Source organism: Mesoplodon bidens (genome assembly GCF_964165515.1).
Source record: "Mesoplodon bidens genome assembly, chromosome: 2".
Taxonomy (NCBI): domain Eukaryota; kingdom Metazoa; phylum Chordata; class Mammalia; order Artiodactyla; family Ziphiidae; genus Mesoplodon; species Mesoplodon bidens.
Window position 1 is genome coordinate 76,349,905 of NC_138177.1, and position 25,757 is coordinate 76,375,661.

General features: G+C 37.8%; 1 protein-coding gene across 1 annotated transcript in view; it reads right to left on the reverse strand.

Moving 5' to 3' along the window:
• The window catches only part of SNX27 (sorting nexin 27), an 83,501-nt gene that overhangs the window by 48,133 nt on the left and 9,611 nt on the right, over positions 1-25,757 (reverse strand). Inside the window, exon 2 of the mRNA XM_081219750.1 lies at positions 10,856-11,087. Coding sequence (XP_081075876.1) covers positions 10,856-11,087 — 232 coding nt within the window. The remainder of the gene's footprint in view (positions 1-10,855; positions 11,088-25,757) is intronic.

Below are 25,757 nucleotides of genomic sequence, written 5' to 3' on the forward strand. Positions count from 1 at the left end.
GCACACCCAGAGAAAACCATAATTCAAAAAGACACATGCACCCCAATGTTCATTGCAGCACTGTTTACAATAGCCAGGTCATGGAAGCCACCTAAATGCCCACTGACAGACGAATGGATAAAGAAGATGTGGTATATATATACAATGGAATATTTCTCAGACGTAAAAAGGAACAATATTGGGTCATTTGTTGAGACATGGATGGATCTAGAGACTGTCATACAGAATGAAGTCAGAAAGAGAAAAACAAATATCGTATATTAACGCATATATGTGGAACCTAGAAAAATGTTACAGATGAACCAGTCTGCAGGGCAGAAACTGAGACACAGATGTAGAGAACAAACATAAGGACACCAAGGGGGGAAAGCAGCGGGGGGTGTGGGTGTGGGGGTGTGATGAATTGGGCGATTGGGATTGACATGTATACACTGATGTGTATAAAACTGATGACATAAGAATCTGCTGTATAAAAAAATTAAAATTCAAAAATTTAAAAAGAAGGAATATGAAAAAGAGTATATATAGATATATATATGTATATGTATGTATAACTGAGTCACTTTGCTGTACAGCAGAAACTGGCACTGCACTGTAAATCAACTACACTTCAATAATTTTTTTTTTTTTTTTTTTTTTTTTTTTGCGGTACGCAGGCCTCTCACTGTTGTGGCCTCTCCCGTTGCGGAGCACAGGCTCCAGATGCACAGGCTCAGCGGCCATGGCTCACGGGCCCAGCCACTCTGCGGCATGTGGGATCCTCCCGGACCGGGGCATGAACCTGTGTCCCCTGCATCGGCAGGCGGACTCTCAACCACTGCGCCACAGGGGAGCCCCAATAAAATTTTTATAATAAATAAATAAAAACCTCCTAAGGGAAAATGAAACTAGACCCTTTTAAACCCAGCTCTTACCACAGGTTTAGTTTGGGTCAAGTTGTGTCCCTGATATAACTACACATTTTAAAAAGGTGTCAGAACACAACTTACAAGCTCCGAGAAAAAAAAAAAAATGTAAGGGTGAAATAAAGACTTTTACAGATCAACGAAAACTGAGAGAATTCATTGCCAGCATATCTACACTACAAGAATATTAACGGAAATTCTTCAGGCAGAATGAAATATGATACCAGATGGAAACTGCAGTTACACAAAGGAATGAAGGATACCAGGAATGGTAAATATGTGCTTGAATATAAAGAAACTCTTCTCATTTTCAATCTCTTTAATTTTTTTTTTTAAATATTTATTTACTTAGGCTGTGCCAGGTCTTAGCTGCGGCACACAGGATCTTCATTGTGGCGTGTTTAGTTGCCATGTGCGGGATCTTTAGTTGCAGCATGCGGGCTTCTTAGTTACAGCATGCAGACTCTTAGTTGCAGCACGTGGACTTAGTTGCGGTGTGCAGACTCTTAGCTGCAGCAAGCAGACTCCTTGTTGTGGCATGCATGTGGGATCTAATTCCCAGACCAGGGATCAAACCCAGGCCCCCTGCACTGGGAGTGCAGATTCTTACCCAGTGGACCACCAGTGGACCACCAGGGAAGTCCCCTCTTTAATTATTTAAAGCAAAGACAACAACAAAATATCATGGACTTTTACATATAGAAGTAAAATGTATAACAACAGCACAAAGGATAGAAGGTGGAAATGAAATGTACTGCTATAAAATTCTTATACTAAATGAGAAGTAATATTGTATTATTTGAAGATAATACTTATAAAGATGTATCCTGTAAATGCAGAACAACCATTAACAAAATAAAACAACAATTATATGGAGATAATATGGGATCATTAAAAATACTCTATTAATCGAAAAGAAGGCCAGAAAGGAGGAAAAAAGGAATAAAGAACACATGAGATATAGATAATAAAGAATATGGTAGATTTAAACCTAACTACATCAATAATTATACTGGGACTTCCCTGGTGGCACAGTGGTTAAGAATCTGCCTACCAACGCAGGGGACACAGGTTCGAGCCCTGGTCAGGGAAGATCCCACATGCCGCAGAGCAACTAAGCCCGTGCACCACAACTACTGAGCCTGCGCTCTAGAGCCCACGAGCCACAACTACTGAACCCATGTGCCACAACTACTGAGCCTGCACTCTAGAGTCCACGAGCCACAACTACTGAAGTCTGCGCGCCTACAGCCCATGCTCTGCAACAAGAGAAGCCACCGCAATGAGAAGCCCGTACACCACAACGAAGAGTAGCCCCTGCTCGCCACAACTAGAGAAAGCCCGCGCACAGCAAGAAGACCCCACGCAGCCAAAAATACATAAATTTTTAAAAAATAAAATAAAATAATTATACTAAGTATGCAGACTATACACTCCAAGTAAAAGACCAAGGTTGCCAGACTGCACAAAAAATGCAAGACACAACTATATGGTGTCTACTAGAAACCCATTTTAAGTATAATTATACAGATAGGTTAAAAGTAAAAGAATGGAAAAGATATCCAATGAAAACAATAACCAAAAGAAAGCTGAAGTGGCTATTAGTGGCTATATGTTAATATTAGAGAAAGACTTCAGAACAAAGAACAATGCAAGAGATGTTTAAGGTGTCAATTCATCAAGAAGACATAATTGCTTCATTATACATAAAGAAAAAATGGATAGAACTGAAGCTTCTGCTTCAGGTAAACTCCCTATAGACCAACCCTCCCAGTGAACAACTACAAACTCTGGAAAAAATACAAAAACCAATTACCTGAGGATTCTGTATTTTACACTAAAATTGTAAAGGGGAGTCAAAACATGAAGCAGGGCTTCCCTGGTGGCGCAGTGGTTGAGAATCTGCCTGCCAATGCAGGGGACACAGGTTTGAGTCCTGATCTGGGAAGATCCCACATGCCGCGGAGCGACTAGGCCCGTGAGCCACAACTACTGAGCCTGCGCGTCTGGAGCCTGTGCTCCACAACAAGAGAGGCCGCAATAGTGAGAGGCCCGTGCACCGCGATGAAGAGTGGCCCCACTTGCCACAACTGGAGAAAGCCCTCGCACAGAAACAATGACCCAACACAGCCATAAATAAATAAATAATTGATTAAAAAAAAAAAAAAAAAAAACCATGAAGCAATTGACAGAGTTGGGGAGTTTCCTGCTTTTAGGGGATTTTGCCCTGATAGTGGGCATCAGTCACAAATTAGCATAACTTAAGCAACTAAAACTCCAAGAAAAACTGTGACATCTTTCTGGCCAGAGGAAAGAGAGAAAGGTTCTGGGCAATCATGGATGCCACCAAAATGAGTGGAGAATCCCAAAAGAGACAGAACCAGAAAAGGGGATGCCTTAATTCTGTGAACGAACATCACATACATCTCAGGCTGATCCCTCCCTAAATGATATATACACAAGACAGACTCAAAAGTAGCACAGCAAAAGCTGAAAGAATTGAAATGAGACTTGAAGTGCAACTCACAGAAGCTGACACAGCTTACAGTTAACTGCCAAGTAAAACAAACACATCAATATTCCTCAGAGGAATATCACAGAATCCAGAGTCTACACAATGTAACATTCACGATACCCAGGATACAATCCAAAATTACTCACTGTACAAAGAACCAAAAAGATTTGACCCATTACCAAGGAAAGAGACACTAAGCAGAGAACAACATCAAAATGACATAAATATTAAAATGTTCAGACATACACTCAATGGAACAGAACAGTATACAGAAATAAAACCACACATATATGTTCAACTGATCTTCAACAATAATGTCAAGGTATTTCAATGCGGAAAGAATATTCTTTTCAACACAAGTTGCTAAAACTGGATAACCATATGGGGAAAAAAAATAACCTTGACCCTTATATAATACAGTATACAACAATCAACTCACAATGGATCACAGACCTAAACATAAGAAGAAAACTATGATGTGGTCACTTTGGAAAACAGTTTGGCATTTCCTCAAAAGGTTAAACATAAGAGTTACCATATGACCCAGCAATTCTACTCTTAAGTATTTCTTTCCAAGAGAAATGAAAACAGGTATCCACACAAAAACTCGTACATACATGCTCATACCAGCATTATACACAAGAGGCAAAAACTATAAAGAACCCCAAATGTCCACCAATTGAAGAACAGATAAATTAAATGTTATATTCATACAATGGAGTGTCATTTGGCCGATACATGCTACAACATGGATAAACCTTGAAAATACATATGGCTTCACTTATATGAAACATCCAGAATAGGCAAATCTATAGAGATGGAAAGTAGATTAGTGGTTGCCTAGGACTAGAGGGGATAGGAGGTTTGGAGAATGCTGGCTAAAGGGTATAGAGTTTCTTTTTTTATATATATAAATTTATTTATTTATTTATTTATTTTTGGCTGTGTTGGGTCTTCGTTTCTGTGAGAGGGCTTTCTCCAGTTGCAGCAAGCGTGGGCCACTTTTCATGGCGGTGCGCAGGCTCCTCACTGTCGCTGCCTCTCGTTGCAGGGCACAGGCTCCAGATGCACAGGCTCAGTAGCTGTGGCTCACGGGCCTAGATGCTCCACGGCATGTGGGATCCTCCCAGACCAGGGCTCGAACCTGTGTCCCCTGCATTGGCAGGCAGATTCTCAACCACTGCGCCACCAGGGAAGCCCCTAGAGTTTCTTTTTGAGATGATGAAAATGTTCTAAAATTGTGGTGATAGTTGCACAGTTCTGTGAGCATACTAAGAACCACTGAATTGTACACTTTAAATGGGTGAATTTATGGTATGTGAATCATACCTCGAAATACAGTTGTTACAAAATCAGAAAGCTAAAACTATAAAACTTTTATAAGAAAACATAAAAGATTTGTGTTCTTGAGGTAGGCAGATTTCTTAGAACACAAAAAGCATTATCCATAAAAGAAAGAAATTGACAAACTATACTTCATCAGAGTTTAAAACTTGTTTTTTTGAAAGACACTGTTAAAAATAAAATAAAAAGGCAAGCCTCAGACTGAGAGAAATATTTTACAAAGCATTTATCTGATAAAAGACTTATATACAGTATACATAAATAACACTTACAACAAAATAATAATAAGACAAACAGCCCAATTTTTTAAATGGGCAAGAGCAGAACAGATACTTTAACAATGAAGATATAAGAAAAGCCATTAGCACATGAAAATACACTCATCATGAGTCATTAGGCAAATGCAAAATTAAAATCAGAATGAAATACCACTATACTCACTAGAATGGCTAGAATTTAAAAAACTGAAAATACCAAGTGTTCAAGAGGTTATGGAGCAACTGGAACTCTCCGATACAGATGCGAATACAAAAACAGTACAGCCTCTTTGGAAAACAGTTTGACAATTTCTCATTTGACCCTGCAATTCCACTTCTAGCTGTGTATGTACTCAAGAGAAATGAAAACATAAATCTACATAAAGACCTGTACATTAATGTTATTTCATGGCAGCTTCAGTAATAATAGCCCCAAACTGGAAACAACACAAATGGGCAAAAACAAGCGAACAGATAAATAAACTGTAGTAAATCCATCCAATGGAATACTATCAGTAATTTAAAAGGAATAAACTATTGATATATGCAACAACATGTATCAATCTTAAAGGACTACACTAAGTGAACAAAGCTAGACATGAAAGACTACATATTGTATGCTTCCATTTATTTGACATTCTAAAAAAGGCAAAATACAGTGACAGAAAGGTCATCGGTGGTTGACAGAGGCAGTGGAAGGGAAAGAGGACTGACTACAAGGGGCATGAGGGAACTTCCTGGGACAATGAAAATGTTCTATATCTTGATTGCGGTGATTATAAAACTATGTGCATTAATTAAAACTCACGAAACTAGACATTTAACATGGGTGAATGTTAATGTTAGTAAATTATGCTCAATAAAGTTGATTTTTTAAAAAAGGACAATTAGTAGTTTCATTCCTTTTCTAAGTCTACAGAGGTTCTCGAGGTCTTAGGTAATTCCCCAAAGGTCTCAATATCCAATCTGCTCCATTTTTAGGGCCAAATCTTGATTTCTACTTCTTACATGTCTTATGATTAAAAGTATAGCACCTCTACAAAGGATCATAAGAGACTACTACTAAGAGCAACTATACGTCCATAAAATGGACAACCTAGAAGAAATGGACATATTCTTAGAATGGTACAATCTCCCAAGACTGAAGCATGAAGAAATAGAAAATATAAACAGACCAATTACCAGTACTGAAATTGAATCAGTAATTTAAAAACTCCCAACAAACAAAAGTCCAAGACCAGATGGCTTCAGAGGTGAATTCTACCAACATCTAGAGAAGAGCTAACACCTATCCTTCTGAAACTATTCTAAAAAATTGCAGAGGAACGAACACTTAACTAACTCATTCTATGAGGCCACCATCACCCTGATACCAAAACCAAACAAAGATATCACAAAAAAGGAAAATTACAGGCCAGTATCACTGATGAACATAGATACAAAAATCCTCAACAAAATACTAGCAAACTGGGACTTCCCTGGTGGCAAAGTGGTTAAGGAACCGCCTGCCAACACAGAGGACACGGGTTCGAGCCCTGGTGCGGGAAGATCCACATGCCTCAAAGCAACTAAGCCTGTGCACCACACCTACTGAGCCTGTGTTCTAAAGCCCGCAAGCCACAACTATTGAGCCCGCATGCCACAACTACTGAAGCCTGCACGCCTACAGCCCATGCTCCTCAATAAGAGAAGCCACTGCAATGAGAAGCCCGCACACCGCGATGAAGAGCAGCCCCTGCTCGCCACAACTAGAGAAAAGCCCTTGCGCATCAACGAAGACCCAACGCAGCCAAAAATAAATAATAAATTAATTAAAAAAAAATACTAGCAAACCGACTCCAACAATACATTAAAAGGATCATACACCATGACCAAGTGGGATTTATTCCAGTGATGCAAGTATTCTGCAACATCTGCAAATCAATGTGATACACCACACTAACAAACTGAAGAATAAAACCATACGATCATCTCAATAGATGCAGAAAAAGCTTTTGATAAAATTCAACATCCATTTATGATAAAATCTCTTCAGAAAGTGGATACAGAGGAAACATACTTCAATATAATAAAGGCCATATAGAGACTTCCCTGGTGGCACAGTGGTTAAGAATCCACCTGCCAATGCAGGAGACACGGGCTCTATCCCTGGTCCAGGAAGATCCCACATGCCGTGGAGCAACTAAGCCCAGGTACCACAACTACTGAGCCTTCACTCTACAGCCCTCGAGCCACGACTACTGAGCCCACGTGCCACAACTACTGAAGCCCGTGGACCCGTGCTCGGCAACAAGAGAAGCCACCGCAATGAGAAGCACACACACCGCAACGAACAGTAGCCCCCACTCACTGCAACTAGAGAAAAGCCCGCATGCAGCAATGAAGCCCCAATGCAGCCCAAAATAAATAAATTAAATAAATAAATTTTAAAATAAAATAAATAAAGGTCATATAAGACAAACCCACAGGTAACATCATACTCAATGATGAAAAGCTGAAAGCATTTCCTCTAAGATCAGGAACAAGACAAGGATGCCCACTCTCACCACTTTTATTCAACACAGTTTTGGAAGCCCTAGCCACAGCAATCAGAGACAAAAAGAAATAAAAGGAATCCAAATTGGAAAAGAAGAAACAGAACTGTCACTGTTTGCAGATGACATGATGCTACACATAGAAAATCCTAAAGATGCTACCAGAAAACTACTAGAGCTCATCAATTAATTCAGTAAAGTCGCTGGATACAAAATTAATATACAGAAATCTGTTGCATTTCTATACACTAAAAATGAAATATCAGAAAGAGAAATTAAGGAAACAATCCCATTTACCATCATATCAAAAAGAATAAAATACTTAGGAATAAACCTAGCTAAGGAGGCAAAAGATTTGTATTACAAAAACTATAAGACACTGATAACAGAAACTGAAGATGACACAAAGAGGTGGAAAAATATACCGTGTTCTTGGATTGGAATAATCAATATTGTTAAAATTACCATGACTACCCAAGGCAATATACAGATTCAACACAATCCCTATCAAATTACCAGTGGCATTTTTCACAAAACTAAAACAAAAAGTTTTTTAATTTGTATGGAAACACAAAAGACCTTAAATAGTCAAAACAACCTTGAGAAGAAAGAACGGAGCTAGAGGAATCATGCTCCCTGGCTTCACTGTACTACAAAGCTACAGTAATCAAAACAGTGTAGTACTGGCACAAAAACAGACATATAGATCAATGGAACAGTATAGAAAGCGCAGAAAAAAACCCACACACTTATGATCAATTAATCTATGACAAATGAGGCAAAAATATACAATGGAGAAAAGGCAGCCTCTTCAATAAGTGGTGCTGGAGAAACTGGACAGCTACGTGTAAAAGAATGAATTAGAACATTCTCTAACACCAGATACAAAAATAAACTCAAAATGGATTAAAGACCTAAATGTAAGACTAGATACTATAAAACTCCTAGAGGAAAACATAGGCAGAACACTCTTTGACAAAAAAAAATCATAGCAATATTTTTTGGATGCATCTTCTAGGTAATGGAAGTAAAAACAAAAATAAACAAATGGGACCTAATTCAACTTAAAAGCTTTTGCACAGCAAAGGAAATCATAAACAAAATGAAAAGACAACCTACGGACTGGGAGAAAATATTTGCAAATGATGCTACCGATGAGGGATTAACTTCCAAAATATACAAACAGTTCATACAGCTTAATATCAAAAACACCCAAACAACCCTCAAAAAATGGGCAGAAGACTTAAATAGACATTTCTCCAAAGAAGACATACAGGCACATGAAAAGATGTTCAACATTGCTAATTATGAGAGAAATGCAAATCAAAACTATAATGAGGTATAACCTCACACCAGTCAAAATGGCCACCATTAAAAAAAATCTACAAATAATAAATGCTGGAGAGGGTGTGGAGAAAAAGGAACCTTCCTACACTGTTGGTGGGAATGTAAATTGGTGCCGCCGCCATGAAAAACAGTATGGAGGTTCCTTAAAAAATTAAAAATAGAGTTATCATATGATGCAGCAATCCACTCGTGGGCATATATCGGGAGAAAACTCTAATTTGAAAGGATACATGCACACCAATGTTCATAAGAAGCACTAGGTACAACAGCCAAGACATGGAAGCAACCTAAGTGTCCATTGACAGATGAATGGATAAAGAAGATGTGGTACATATACAGAATGGAATATTACTCAGCCATAAAAAAGAATGAAATAATGCCACTTGCAGCAACATGGATGGACCTATAGATTATCATACTAAGTGAAGTAAGTCAGACAGAAAAAGACAAATATTATATGATACCACTTATATGTAGAATCTAAAAAAAATGATACAAGTGAATTTATTTACAAAACAGAAACAGACTCACAGACACAGAAAACAAACTTATGGTTAACAAAGGGGATAGTGGGGCGCGAGGTTGGGGTGGGGGAGATAAATCAGGAGTTTGGGATTAACAATATATACACTACTATATATAAAATAGATAAATAACAAGGACCTACTATATAGCACAGGGAACTATCCTGTAATAACCTATAATGGAAAAGAATCTGAAAAAGAATAAATATATATGTGTATGTATAACTGAATCACTTTGCTGTACACCTGAAACTAACGCAACATTGTAAATTAACTATACTTCAATTTAAAAAATGGTTAAAAAAAAGTATAGCACCTCTGAAACACAAAACTCTAAATTTTGTGTGTATGGTTCAGAGAATACATAGACCAGACTGACATAAAACCTACACGCTATCATCTCCAGCTGAAGTACAGATGCAGTCAAATATTATTTGATCCTTCTGGAACTTTCCAGGCTTCCTTGCTTGCTTTTCTCATCTCCCCATTAAAAAGAATTTACCATAAATATCTAGTAGCTCATTCCTATACAGGGGATAAATCTCAGTTTCAGAGACTGCAACATTAAACAGCAGATCAGCTTTAAACACATGGAGTCTGTTTGCCAATACCGACAGAATGCACTGCATTTTCCACAAAGATTAATGAATTTCTCATTATACCATCATTCCCAAAATAATCAAAGGCAAATAAAGAATATTGCAACCAAGGGAAAAATTAAGCAGATTGGGCTATCAGTTGCAATTAGGTTTTAAAGAACAAACAAAGGCATTTGGGAAAGGGGCTGGCACACATCATCCAGAATTCAAGATGGGCTTTCCTGCATATCTACAACAGCAAGAAACTGGAAATGTATAAAATAGCCCATGTGAATTGCATGCAGAATATAATGAGGACCTTGGATAAAACCAGAATTAATCATTCACACAGATATCTCCAAAGAAAATGAAAAAGAACAAGATGTGAAGGGGGGTATAGGGCACTTGTAGGTTCTGACATGGACAAACTCTGTATTACCCAAATGTTTTGGAAGACACACCACACTTTAAAATTAATCTTGCTCTATAGCTCTACAGAGTCAACAGTAAGTGAGAGACTGCTATTAACAAAGAGATATGACAACCAATAAAAGAACAAACAAAATAAACTGACACATGATTGCAAAAGGCCCAAATGCAAACTTAAAACTGTCTAGAATAAAATGGAATTATACTTAAGCAGAAATATGCCTCTTCTTCCATTACTGTAGTTCACCTCCTGCAATAAATCAGGGCCAGTGTCTTTTATTGATGTGTAAACCCATATTCCTCGTAGGCAAACTGACCTAGATGGCAGTCATTTATCCTAGTGCTCTAATATATATCATAAATGATAAGATTGGGAGAAACAAAAGCTAGGTGTTTGAGGATGGAGTTGGGCTGACACTCACCACAAACTTCTCACCATTCTGCTCCACATGTTTGTATGTGGGGACCGATATGGGCACTGCTTGCTTTTCTGTGTAATCATAAAATGACTGTCCCAACGAGTCGTCACTGGGATCTAGGTTATCTGCCTCATGAGGAGGTACAGATAACACTGTCAAGATCAATTCCTTCTCGCCTGCTCGGATCAGGTCCACCACCTGCTTGTGTGTCGCCCCCTCAACATTCACGCCGTTCCTAAGGGGAAAAAGGGAAAAAGACAATCCCATAAACCAGAAGGGTCCAAACACCTTATAGCTCCACCCTCCTGCCCCCACTCCAGTGTCATGAAGTATGAACCACAAAATAAAAAGATCAGTTTGGTTCCAGAAAAGCTGTTTACGTTTTTGCAAATCATAATGTGAAAAAGTGTGTGTGAACTTATGGCAGGGGGAAAAAATGGCAACAGGTGAAAGGACCTACCCTTCCTCTATGCTAGAACCTCGCACACAGCCTCAGGAAAACACAAGGGAAGGAGGGTGAAGCTGAGGAGGGAACAAAGCTTTTAAAGCCAATTTCCTCATCCTAACTAAGCACGTATACAATACAATAAAGTGGCTTTTAACAATCCTGCCATTTGAACTGTTCTTTGTCCTTTTTAAGTTTCTTAGAATTGGGAATTCTGTCAAAAGAAATTTTTCACAAAATATGCTCCCTTAATTTGTAAAGACCCAAAAAGTATGACTTAAGATAGTTCTTTTACATTTGTATCTGATTTCTCCCCATATCTTAAAATCGGTCAACTTAATTTTCCTTTATACCAAGTTTCATCACCTTGGGAATTAAATGATATATATCTTCATACATGCTAGTTTCCTCTATCACTCAGTTTTTAAAAAGGCAAGGAGAAACCTCTCTAAAATTTTATATCTGACCCAACTTCCTTTGTTCTCCCAATCACTTCAATTAGTATCTACTTTTTTTTCTGTTCTGTGCTATCTCACTTAAAGCCCTGAGTAATCAGTTCAAACTAAAAAATGTACCGCTAAGTTTACGTAGTAAATCAACCTATGCATTCTCCTTCCTGTTCCACTGTGTATAAAAAGGCTGAAACTAGGAAAAGTACAAGGTTTGGAAGAACAATAATTTTGTCAAGAAAGATGCTGAGGGCTTCCCTAGTGGCGCACTGGTTGAGAATCTGCCTGCCAATGCAGGGGACACGGGTTCGAGCCCTGGTCTGGGAAGATCCCACATGCCGTGGAGCAACTAGGCCCATGAGCCACAACTACTGAGCCTGCGTGTCTGGAGCTTGTGCTCCACAACAAGAGAGGCCGCGATAGTGAGAGGCCCGCGCACTGCGATGAAGAGTGGCCCCCGCTCGCCGTAACTAGAGAAAGCCCTCGCACAGAAACGAAGACCCAACACAGCCAAAAATAAATAAATAAATAAAATTTAAAAAAAAAAAAGAAAAAAGAAAGATGCTGAGTCTCACAAAACTCACTCAGCAAACTGAACTACCTTCCCAGAATGCTGACCCCACCCTTTATCTCAGCAAAAACCACTAGGCAGCTAGCTGACCTGGAGGTTCCCTCCATGGCTATCCCAAGAGGGTTAGGAAATACACACCTGGCCTTTAGTCAACTTGATAAAAGCTTATCTACCCTTTAAACTCTTTTTCACTCTTGTTCCAAACCATTAGGGTTTTTCCTTCCTGCAAATGATGCTAGGTTTAGTAACAAGCCTTCCACAAACTTTTCAATCACTGGAATTGTCTGTCAGAGTATGGTATCTGAAACATCCATTTATATAAACAGAACAGGCAGGAGATCATCCAGCTAATAAGCCTCCTTCCTTAATCTAGGTTTAACAATCTAGCCAGTAAATTCAGTGCTCTTGACATTTCACAACCTAAAGTCTAACTTAAATACACACACACACACACACAATACAGCAATTTTACAACTGGCTAGCTATAGAAGAAAATAAAGAGCTCCCTCCACTGATGGAAATTTGAGCTTTTAAAATTCAGATCAGGTCAGACCAGTGGCCAGAAAAAGTGGTCAGTTCTTTGATCATAGAGCAGGATGGTAAAATAGAAGAAAATGGGCTTTGGAGCTAGATCTACATGGGTTCAAATCCTGGCCCTGCCAGAACTGGTCTTAAGTCATTTAACCTTTCTTAGCATTGCTTTCCACATCTATAAAAGAGAGACAATAATAAGACCCTAACAGAGTCGTTGTGAAGATTAATGTAATAAAACATGTAACTTGCCAAGATCAATGCCTGAACACTCATATCAGAAAGTATATTAAGGAAAGAAGTACTATGTATCTATGGGTTATGAAGAGATTTTGGTTAAAGAATCAACGTAAACCTAAAGTTGGGGATTGGTAAAGCATTTCATCTGAATCTTTGACCTAATTACTAGTTCTGGGAAAATATTTTGATGGTAGAAGAAATAAAATAGAAAAGGCAAAAGTTAAAAATCAACATAGAGAGTTTGATCTATCCCTAGGAATCTTAGCTTAACTCATGAATATCCTTGTTATTTTTTTTTAACAAAGTGAGGAAAACTAATACTGTAGAGATTGAAGTAAACATCTTGGATACTAAAATATGATTTTTATGTTAGTACAATCAATTTTATGAGATGAGCATTTGTGAAAAAAGTTTAAGAACTGATGCTCAAATCTTATTTTTCAGCTCCCTAATTTTTCCTAATTTTAAAGGATTTTTAATCTGGACTACTCTGTCGATAGGCTTGGGGGCGGGCAGTGGTCAGTGAACCCCTACAGAATTTGTATGTAAAATTATATCTGTCTACATATATGCATTTTTTTCTGGGAAGAGGGCCCACAGCTTTCATCAGCTTCAAAAAAGGAGTATGTAATCTCCAGAAAGGTTAAAAATTATTGTTTTCAATGCATACCTCCACCCATTTAGTTTTCAAGTCAGAATACACTGTTCCTTGGGTCACTCACAGAAATAAGCCCTGAAAATCGGCAAACTTAAGGGAGGCTTACTCCAAAAGCAGCCAGGGAGCAAGGAAGCTTGCTTAGGTTTCACTTCTTTAATAGTAAGACCAAGCTTCAAATTGGCTATCATCCCAAAAATCCTCTTAAAAAAATCCCAAAACAACAACAAAAACAAAAAAACAGGAAAGAACTACCAGTGTCATATTCTAAACACACTTGCTAATACATATCTGGTTCAACTATAGAAGGAATTCTATACACTCCACAATTTAATACAAGCTGGAGATTCCTTCATTCTTCAGAGAATGAAATGGGTCAGTAAAAACCCCAGGATGCCTGATTTCAAAAAGGGCCCTCCCTCCTCGAGAATTAAGAGACCTTCATAGTCATAAAAATGTTTATATGATATCCCCTTTTCCACAAGAATGCTACTATACCAGGCTCATATTAGGTGTGGCCCAATTTGGCCGATTCTGAAGACAAAAATGAATGTAAACTATAAATTCTGCAGAAAGGGAACTTTCAGCACTACAGACTTCTGGTTCAAAGCGTGGGTTTTGGACTCAGAGAGACTTCCTTTTGAATACCAGTTGTGCCATTTAAGAGATGAGACATTTGGGGCTTCCCTGGTGGCGCAGTGGTTGAGAGTCCGCCTGCCGATGCAGGGGACGCGGGTTCGTGCCCCGGTCCGGGAAGATCCCACATGCCGCGGAGCAGCTGGGCCCGTGAGCCATGGCCATTGAGCCTGCACGTCCGGAGCCTGTGCTCCGCAACGGGAGAGGCCACAGCAGTGAGAGGCCCGCGTACCACAAAAAAAAAAAAAAAGAGATGAGACATTTGGCAAATGATTCAATCTCATAAGCCTCAATTTCTTAACTCATAAAATGGGGCTAATAATATAACAGAGTTGTTGTAAGACCTCAAATGAGATAAAGCTCTAGAATACAGTAATCACTCAATAAAAGGTAGTTATTCATGTGACAGTATTTCTATCAGCTGGGCAAGCAGGTTGGCAGTATTTTGGCCTCCTGATGATACAAACAAACCCTTTCTACGACCAATTTCCCTTGCTTTTCTTTTGTCTTTGTAACATAATCTAGATGGAATTCATTTGAAAATTAATGACTGAGCTCTCAACCAATGATAATAGGAAACACAAGATAGTCAACTTCAAAAGAGAACTACCGCATCAGAGAACCACTAAGTCCTATACCACACAAAAGTAACTACTGCCCAGTGGGTTCTACCCATCAATGCTTTTTCTACAAAGAAAGGCTTAAACACACCATCAAAAATTTTCAACAGATATGTGATTAAACAAATACAGTAAAATGTTAATTATAGAATCTAGGTGGTAAACAGGTATTCTCGTGCAATTCCTTCAACTTTTCTGTATGTTTGAAATTTTTCAAAATAAAATGTGGAGAGGGCTTCCCTGGTGGCACAGTGATTAAGAATCCACCTGCCAACGCAGGGGACAGGGGTTCAAGCCCTGGTCCGGGAAGTTCTCACATGCCGAGGAGCAACGAAGCCCATGCGCCACAACTACTGAGCCTGCACTCTAGAGCCCGCGAGCCACAACTATGGAAGCCTGCGTGCCTAGAGCCCATACTCCGCAACAAGAAAAGCCAACGCAATGAGAAGCCCACGCACCGCAACGAAGAGTAGCCCCGCACTCGCCACACCTAGAGAAAGCACGCACGCAGCAAGGAAGACCCAACGCAGCCAAAAATAAATTAATTAAATAAATAAATTAATTTTAAAAATAAATAAATAAAATGTGGAGGGAAAAAAGAAGGCAACCAAAAAATCCAACCATCCACAACTAGGACCAAAATTTAGTTTCCTTAGGCAACTAGATGATACCCAATTACTTCGTGTCTTCAGCATTGTAAAGATACACTTGATAATTTTAATAAAATGCCCCTCATTTTTTACATAAGACCAAAATTTGACCCCACTGGAGAGGCCTTTAGCTAGCTAATAGGAGTGGCTTTAAGACTTTTATTCAACTAAAGTTAGCCAGCTGAGGAAACTGCAAAGCTAATATAAACACCCCCAAAAAAGCAGAGGAAAAAAAGTTCTAAATAGTCAGGATTTGTATACTGTTTATGAAGGAAACTGTATATAATGAAATTAGGTATGGATGGAAATATGACACAGCCAATCACTATACGTGCCACAGGAAGGAGCCATTCTATGTGGTAAGCAGAATATTATTTTGACCCCCTGTGACACACAGGAAAGTAATTAAAGTGTAGTTAGTCCCCCAGAGGCAGCCTGTAAAAAACAGACAATAAAGTCCTATAACTGCAAGCAGTAGGAGACACTTCTCAATTCTGTAGGTTAAAACACAACGGCTACATGTTCACAGAAAGGTTAAAATAAAAAAAGTTTTGCCAAGGATGTGGAAGAGATGGAATTCTCATGCATTGCTGATGGGAGCATAAAGCAAAAACAATCCGGCAGTTTCTTATAATGTGAAACATACACACATTTACTATATGACCTAGCAATTCCACTCCTACGTTATCTACCCAAGACAAATGAAAACATGTTCATACAAACAATTATAGTTGAATGTTCACTGAAGCTTTATTCATCATAGTCCAAAACTGAAAACAGCCAAATGTCTATCAAGAGGTAAACAGATAAACTGTGGCACATTCATGCCACAGAGTATTACTCAGCAATAAAAAGGACCAAACTACTGATGTCCACAATATGGATTTATCTCAAAAAAACACTGAGCAAAGAAGAGAGAAAAGAGTCTGTTTGATTTGATTTCATTTATTTGAAGTTCCAAATAGACAAAACTATTCTATAGTGATAATTATCAGATCAGTGGTTGTCTGTCAGGGAGGGGGCGGGGGTAGGGGGTACAACAGACACAAGGAAGCTTTCTGAAGTAATATATGTGCTCTATATCTTGATTGGGGTGGTAGTTAAGTGGATTTATACTTTTCTCAGATTTAAAACTCTCAAAATGTGTGCATTTGACTGTATGTAAATTAAACCTCAATAAAGTTGATCTTAAAATAAAATTATATAATATCCTCATTTATAAATGTAAAATAGTAGTCTATCATCAGAGTGAAACAGCCCCATTCTACTTTTAGATTACTCTGAATTTTTTTTCTGTTGACAATGTTGTTATGAAGATCCTAATAGATGAATCTCTACACATATCTGCAGTAGAAAATTGTTTAATGGATAAAACACACCCTTTTCCTTCACCTCCCATATCCTTGTGGAAAATAAGCTAAGCCTTCAATACTGTCATGTCTTACAAGCCTATTTCAACAAAATAATGAAGAGAAAATTAAGCCAGAGCTAGTTTTACCCCTACTACTGCTTTGGCCTTTTGTCTTAACCTCCTAAAAACAACAGGACACGTATTTCAAGCCTAGTGTAGTTAAGAACGTCAGCAACAGATGATTATAAAGTTAAGCCAGAGAGCAACAGCATCTCTGTCTAGTTTATTAAAGCCATAATGTGAGAAACATCAAACTCACTCAACACTTGATTAATACTATTATATTACATTATAAATATAATTGATCTTTTTTAGGAGTCCTAGAATCCCCTTGTTAGATTTTTAAGCATTCAAGGCTGTAAAGCATTTTCTTCTCACAGAGTATTTGAAAAAGAATTTGTCCAGCCAAATAGCTAACATTAGAAAAACTTTTAATGACATTGAAGTACATCAAGCAAATGAACTTACAACTCAAAAAATATTTATGAAGACTATATGCAAACATGGAAAAGTCCTTATAGCATGTAAAATGCAGAAAACAAAGACTATAAATATTGTTTGTTTGAGGTTTTTTGCATTTAAAATATAAAAATATCATCCATTGTGATCTTATGAGCACATAAGATATTCCTGCCCCCAAATAGACACAGTATGTAAACTATGAAAATAGCTAAGTTAGGGTAACTATGGAACTATGGGTAATTTTTAAAATTTAACATAGCTTTTCTATCTTTTCAATTACACAAAGCTTTTTAAACAAACTCCCTATCTTCTCTGCAATATATTTTCTTGGAAATTGGGTGAAGATCTTACAAGTTGGAGAAAAACAGTCCCCTGACTCATCAAAAGAACGACACTTCCTTTGACTTTTCACTGGTTCATTGCCCAGTTGTTGAGTACATCTATACTAGACACTAGACTATAAAAACAAGGAACTACTCTACTGAAATGTAAAGATATGTCCTCTTAAATTTTGCAGTTAAATCATCTGGCTGGCTTAGGTTGACTCCTTTTCATCCACCTCTGCCTCTCTGATAACTTAACTTAGGCAAACAATCAAGTCACATAACTGACTAATTGTCTTAGCAATCATGCTGTACTTTGCCCTTACACTCTGGAGATAAGGGATTCAGACATGCATAAGCAATAAAAATAGCCAAAGGAAGTCAAGCTTGATCGTGTCTGTACCAAAGTACAATGCCAGGCCACTAAATATCAAGAACTTTTTGGAATTCTGTTTCAGAAATAATAACATTTTAGAACGCCTAATTTACTGACAGGACAAGGGAAGTACAACTAGAGAAAGTAAATGGTCAAAGGTTTCTAAAATGCTTGCGTTTTTTCTAATAAACAATGTGGTTAACAATTTTAAAAGCACAAAACTATTATCTCAATTACTCAATGTTAACTTATCTGGAAAATGAGACGATGACTACATAAACTGGTAAAATCCTTTTGGAAAGCAATTTCACTGGTAATATGCATCTAAAGTCATAAAAATGTTCATGTTCGGGCTTCCCTGGTGGCGCAGTGGTTGAGAGTCCGCCTGCCGATGCAGGGGACACGGGTTCGTGCCCCTATCCCGGAAGATCCCACATGCCGCGCAGCGGCTGGGCCCGCGAGCCATGGCCGTGGAGCCTGTGTGTCCGGAGCCTGTGCTCCGCAACGGGAGAGGCCACAGCAGTGAGAGGCCCGCGTACAGCAAAAAAAAAAAAAAAAATGTTCATGTTCTTTCAACCCAAAATGGCCTTACTGAGAAATTTATCCTAAGGAAATCATCAAAATATGAGCTCCATGAGGGCAAGAACTTTACAGTGGCATGTAGACCATTCTCAAGTATTTGTTGAAAGAAATGAAATAATCCTGAACACAGAAAAAGCAAGGTACAAGTATGTTCATTATTTAGGTTGTTTCCAAATTTCTGTTCTTATAAAAAGTCAGCAATAGGGGGAAATGAATGGTAAAGAAAATTATAGCAAAACAATTTAACTATAAAGCAATCATTTAAAATTGTAAATATGAAGAACAAAATAATCTATAAATATGTTTGGGCCAATGTTATGTTAAGAAGTGGATTATAAAAATGCAACTTCTAAAAGATAACATAGGAGAAAATCTAGTGATGGGTATGACAATGAGATTTTAGACAACAAAAATGTGATCCATGAAAGACAAAACTGCTAAGATGAATTTTATAAAAATTAAAAACTTCTGCTCTGTGAAAGACATTGTTAAGAAAAACAAGTCACAGACTGGTAAAAAATATTTGGAAAACACATATTTGATAAAGGACTTGTATCCAAAATATAAAAGAACCTTAAAACTTAAAACTCAACAATAAGAAAACAAGCCAGTTAAAAATGGGCAGGGACTTCCCTGGTGGTCCAGTGGTTAAGACTCTGCACTCCCAATGCAGGGGGCCCGAGTTCTAACCCTGGTCGGGGAACTAAGATCCCACATACCACAACTAAGCCCGAGTTCTGCAACTACTGAGCCTGTGTGCTCTAGAGCCCATGAGCCTCAACTAGAGAAGCCCATGTGCCACAAGGAAGACCCAGCACAGCCAAAATAAATAAATAAATAGATAAAAATTTTTAATGTATTAAAAAATGGGCAAAAGATCTGAACAGACACCTCACTAAAGAAGAAATACAGATGGTAAATAAGCATATAAAAGTTACTCAACATCACTCATCATTGGAGAACTGCAAATACCATTAAATATCTATTTGATTGGTTAAAAAAAACAATAATATCAAATGCTGGTGAAGATGTGGAGCAACAGCAATTCATTCAATGGTAGAGCCACTTTGGAAGACAGTTTGACAGTTTTTTAAAAAGCTAAACATAGTCTTACCATAAGATCCAGCAATCACACTCCTAGGTATTTACCCAATTGAGTTGACAACTTATATTCACACAAAAACCTGCACACAGATGTTTATAGCGGCTTTATTCATAATTGCCAAAAACTGGAAGCAACCAAGATGCCCTTTATAAGTGAATGGATAAACAAAAGTGGTACATCTAGACAATGGAATATTATTCAGCTATAAAAAGAAATGAGCTCTCAAGCCACAAAAAGACATGCGGGAATCTTAAATGCATATTGCTAAGGGAAAGAAGCCAATCTGAAAAGGCTACATATTGTATGATTCCAATTAATTATATGACATTCCAGAAAAGGCAAAGATCAGTGTGCTGCCAGGGGCTTGGAGGGAGGGGAGGGATGAGTAAGTGAAGCACAGGGGATTTTTAGGGCAGTGAAACTATTCCGTATGATACTGTAACACTGCATACATGAGAGGATGCACTTGTCAAAATGTACAGAACTTTACCACACAAAGAGTAAACCTTAACATATGCAACTTTTTCTTAAATCAGTAGGTTCAGAGAATTCCAGGCTATAACAAGAGAATCTAACTGTATTTCAAATCTATTTCAAAAAACCTCATGGAAGCGGGTAGGCGGGAAAAGGTACAGACCTAAGTAACTGGAAATGAATGAATTCTGTAAGATTAAAGGCCAAAGGGACTGCACATAAGTACTGTATTCTAGTCAATAAAGTTGTTTCCCGCAGGGGTACAGGTTAACAATTCTGGTATTACTATACATGTATATTGGAATTGAAAAATTAAGTAAATAAATGGTGGATGTAGGGAGCCAAGTTTCTCACTGTTGGAGTGGAAATGTACAAATCAGCAAGGGGAGGGGGATAAAACATCCATATGGTAATGAAGAAAAGCTAGAGACATCAGTAAGAACTCATGTTTAACTTAATATAGATACAGATGGTTACATATAGAAATATTTATAGATATGTGTATATACAGGGGTTAATAAACACATATATTTCTTTGCTCTGACAGCTGAGAGGACCTGAAAGAAAGTACACCCTCTTAGCAAGAACCATACCTAGGGCTTCCCTGGTGGCGCAGTGCTTGAGAGTCCGCCTGCTGATGCAGGGGACACGGGTTCGTGCCCCGGTCTGGGGGGATCCCACATGCCACGGAGAGGCTGGGCCCGTGAGCCATGGCCGCTGGGCCTGCGCGTCCGTAGCCTGTACTCCGCAGCGGGAGAGGCCACAACAGTGAGAGGCCCGCGTATCGCAAAAAAAAAAAAAAAAAAAAAAAAGAACCATACCTAATGCCTAGATCTTGGTTTCTAATAACATTCTCCAGTAAAAAGAACCAGGTGGCTCTTGGAGAAATGGCTGATTCTAGGACTGCGGCAGGAAACACACAAGATGAGCCTGGAGCACTATGTAATACCAGAAAGTAAGGAAGTGCTCAAAAACAAAACAAAACAAAAAAACACACATTGATGAGAGTATGGTAGAAGGGCACAGAAGCCAACTGAAAGAGCTACCAATGGCCGATTCTGGAACAACTGCAGCAACAAAATAAAGTGGCAGTATCAGATTATACAACCCAAAGTATAAAATAAATATCCATGAACCCTTACTGATATAAATAAATGACAGATAAATTAATAGACAGGGGAGAAGAGACATTCTTCTCCTATGCAGAATTCCAAATAAATTATACAGTTACTACATACTAAAGGAGAAAAGCATAACTTCCCACTCCTTAAGTGTGGGCTGCATATAGTGACTGCTATCCAAAGGGTACAGTATGAAGAGGGGGGAGAGGAGGAGGAGAAAAACTTTAAAGTCGAGAAACCTGGCAAATACTACTTTAGCCAGATGATCAAGGTCAATATCAACAGTCATAAATCATGATGATAGTATGTACAGTTGATATGAACTGATGAAAATGATACTTTACCTCTGTGACTGTCCTCCCAAAATCACCAAAACTCCAATCTAATCATGAAAAAAAATCAGACAAATTCTAATAGTCAGGCATACTATACCTGACCAGTATTCCTCAAAAGTGTCAAGGTCATCAAAAACAAGGAAAGACTGAGAAAATGTCACAGCCAATATGAGCCTAAGGAGACATGACAACTAAATGTAATGTGGTATCTTGGATGGGATCCCAGAATAGAAAGACATTAGGTAAAAACTAATGAAATCAGAATAAACTATGGGCTTCAGTTGGTAATAATGTATCAACATTGGTTCATTTATTTTAACAAATGTTAAACATGTAACAAATAACCATACTTATATAAGAGGAGAAACTGTATGGTGGGAGTGGGGGATGTATATATGGAAACTCTACACTATCTGTTCAATTTTTCTGTAAATCTAAAACTATTCTAGAAAATGGTCTATTAATTCTAAAAATTAGATCACAAATTATATTTAACAGTATGACTTCATAACAAATACATTAAAAAAGGACAGGCAAAATACAAAAAGTAGTTGTGTTAGGATGATAAGATGATGGGTGATTTTTTTTTCCTTAGTCTCCAAATTTTCTAACATTACTAACACATTACTTTTATAATTTAAAAAATGAATTTTATACCACTAAACACCTACTAGAATGACCAAAATCCGAAACACTGACAACACCAAATGCTGACGAGGATATGGCTTAACAGGAACTCTCATTCATTGCTGGTGGAAATGCAAAAGGGTATACTTTGGAAGACAGTTTGGTGGCTTCTTATAAAAATAACATACTCTTACCACCTGGATCCAGCAATTATGCTCTTTGGAGTCAAAAACTTTTGTCCACACAAAAACCTGCACACAGACGTTTATAAGCAGCTTTATTCATAATTACCAAAACTTGGAAGCAACCAAGATGTCCTTCAGTTGAGGAATGTATAATCTGTGGTAGATCCAGAAGACAATGGAATATTATTCATCACTAGAAAGAAATGAGCTATCAAGCCATAAAAAGACATGAAGGACACTTAAATGTATATTACTAGGTGAAAGAAGACAAGGCTACATACTATATGATTCAAACTGTATGATAATCTGGAAGAGGCAAAACTATGGAGACAGTAAAAAGATCAGTAGTTGCCAGGGCTTAGGGGGAGAGAGGAATGAATTAGCAGAGCATAGAGGATTTTTAGGGCAGTGAAACTACTCTGTATACTACAATGGCAGATGCTGTTATTACAAATTTGTCCAAACCCATAGAATATACAATACCAAGAGTGAACCCTAAAATAAACTATGGACTCTAAGTGACAATGATGTGTCAATGTAGGCTCATCAATTCTAACAAATGTACCTCTCTGGTGGGGGATGTTTATAATGGTGGAGGCTATGCATTCTATGGAGAGCCCTAATTCACAAACCCTTACCAAAGCCTTTTTTAAGTATCAAAAGCAAAATTCAATATTTATACCAATATTTTAAAGCACCTACATCTAAAAATTTAATGCTGGGCAAAAGAGAGTACTAATAACAATAAAGTATGGCCCTGGCAGGGTTGAGAAACTGAGAGGTATGTCAATCAGCATCTAGTCTTCCCAAAGAGGGAAAAAAGAATCAATAACTTGTCAAATAAGCTGCTCACCATCACTGGGACTTTTTACCCTTGGCTGGGTGTTCTATTCACAAAGAATGCTGCCTGAGGCAGGAAAAGTACAAATAAGCATCATCTGTCTTTCGACCATAATACCTCCAGCCACAAGTAACAAGGGTTTACTACTTGGGAAGGAGTAATAGATTCCTCAAACCTTCTAGTTCCAAGGAAATCAGGAAACAAATGTAATCTACACAGGTAGACTTATTTCTAAATAAATGAATCTTGTCATTCAATAAAAAAAGTATAATAAGGCTTAAGGCTTTAAGGTATTTTAAAAATCAATATAAAATTATAATGAAGCTATTCAGAAGAAAAGTTCATTTGTTATCTTATAATTACCTGTAAGGCCAATGTAACAACTTGACACCAAGAATAAAAACAAACTTGTTCATTTCCCTCCTAATAAAATACAAAATTCTAGTCTTAGAATTTTAAAACAGCCTCCTATATTAAAATTACTAAGGCTTTGGATCTGTGCTCCACATGGCCAGGACACAACTAGTTTACACCTTTTAACCTAGCATAATTAATGGGCCCCTTTCATTTTCAAGTGTCTTGGTCTGGACAATAAACTATACAGTCCTCCTAGTTTTAGTACATTTTGTGTCTGGAAGACTCCTGTGAATATGCACATAGTCTCTAGGCACTTGCATTACTAGTTTAGATAACTAAGGGCAGAAAAGTACTTATGGCGGCTTGGAGGAATTGCTCTAAACTTGTTCATCCCATTGTGGTGAGGCAGGACGGGGGAGGTTAGGGAGGAGGAATAAGAATCAGGTCAACTGGGCTTAAGAAATAACCTAAGGCTACCACTTTCTCCACCAAACCTAAAATTCCTTAGTGCAAAGACTACATGTCATTCAGCTTCCTATCCCCAGTGTCTAATATTGTATGTGTCATGTAGTAAGCACTCATTAAAATTTTTCCGAGTGAATGAAAAAAAATTATTAAGATTAGCACATAGGGCTTCCCTGGTGGCGCAGTGGTTGAAAGTCCGCCTGCCGATGCAGCGCACACGGGTTCATGCCCCGGTCCGGGAAGATCCCACATGCCACGGAGCGTCTGGGCCCGTGAGCCATGGCCGCTGAGTCTGCGCGTCCGGAGCCTGTGCTCCGCAACGGGAGAGGCCACAACAGTAAGAGGCCCGCGTATCGCAAAAAAAAAAAAAAAAAAAAAAAAAAAAAAATTAGCACATAAACTCAATACTGGTTTTCCTTCATGCACTTCCATAATTTCATTCCTTATTTTTAACTTTTATACTGGTTTCACTATTTAAAGGGAACTACTAAAAATATTATGCAAGCTCTACATTTTTCAAGCCTCAATATTATTAATATTTTGTTTTCTATTATGAGTAGCAATAAAAATAATGGTTAAGAGTAAAAGATGACATTCAATTATGTAAGCAATTCCAAAGTGAGGCTATGTTTTCTTTTACTGAAATATACTGAAAATAAAAGTAAATTGTTTTTATTAATTTTTAAAAAAATAAACACTGATTCCAAGGATAGCAAAATGAGGTAAGAAGAAGGAATAAGAAATAAACATGTTGACATTTAAAAAGCAGCCTTTATTTTATGTTAATTCTGGGAATAATCTATTATAATTATATCGTTTCATCTCATGAAAACTAAATAAATGCACCACACTTAGTTAAAAAATTTAAGCACAATGGGTTTCCTCACACAACAGAGGCTAAGTATTACCAGTAAAGTCTTAAAGAAATTTCCAATACTAAAGCTATAAAAGTATACATTTATCTTGTTTGGATAAGATTTTTTTGTTTGCTTACTTTTCAACTTTTGTCTGTAAAAACTTGATCAGCATATAACAACTCTATGGTTCAATTTAAATGTAAAGCTGGATGTGAAAATAGGTTACTTCTTCACACTGCGGGATAATGAATGCTAGATAAAGGTAAGAAAGTTGCTAATAGCCATAGTGGTTTCCCTAACCTGACTAACTCATTCTCCTCCTATCTACCCTATTTCTCAGGCCCCCTCAATCAGTTATTCACCAGCAAAACAAACATGATCAGTCCTAAAGCATTTCTCAACACCAACTCAGGCTTTGAGATCTGCTATAATTTGAACCATTGCCTAATGGCCAATTTAAACGCAACTCCCCAATGTTTTTAGTTTGGTGTACAGTGAAAGTTAATTAAAGAATAAAATCTACTTGCTTTATCAACAACCTTAGTCTGCAAGTCAGGTAAATTACCAAAGAAGGAATCTTAATATTT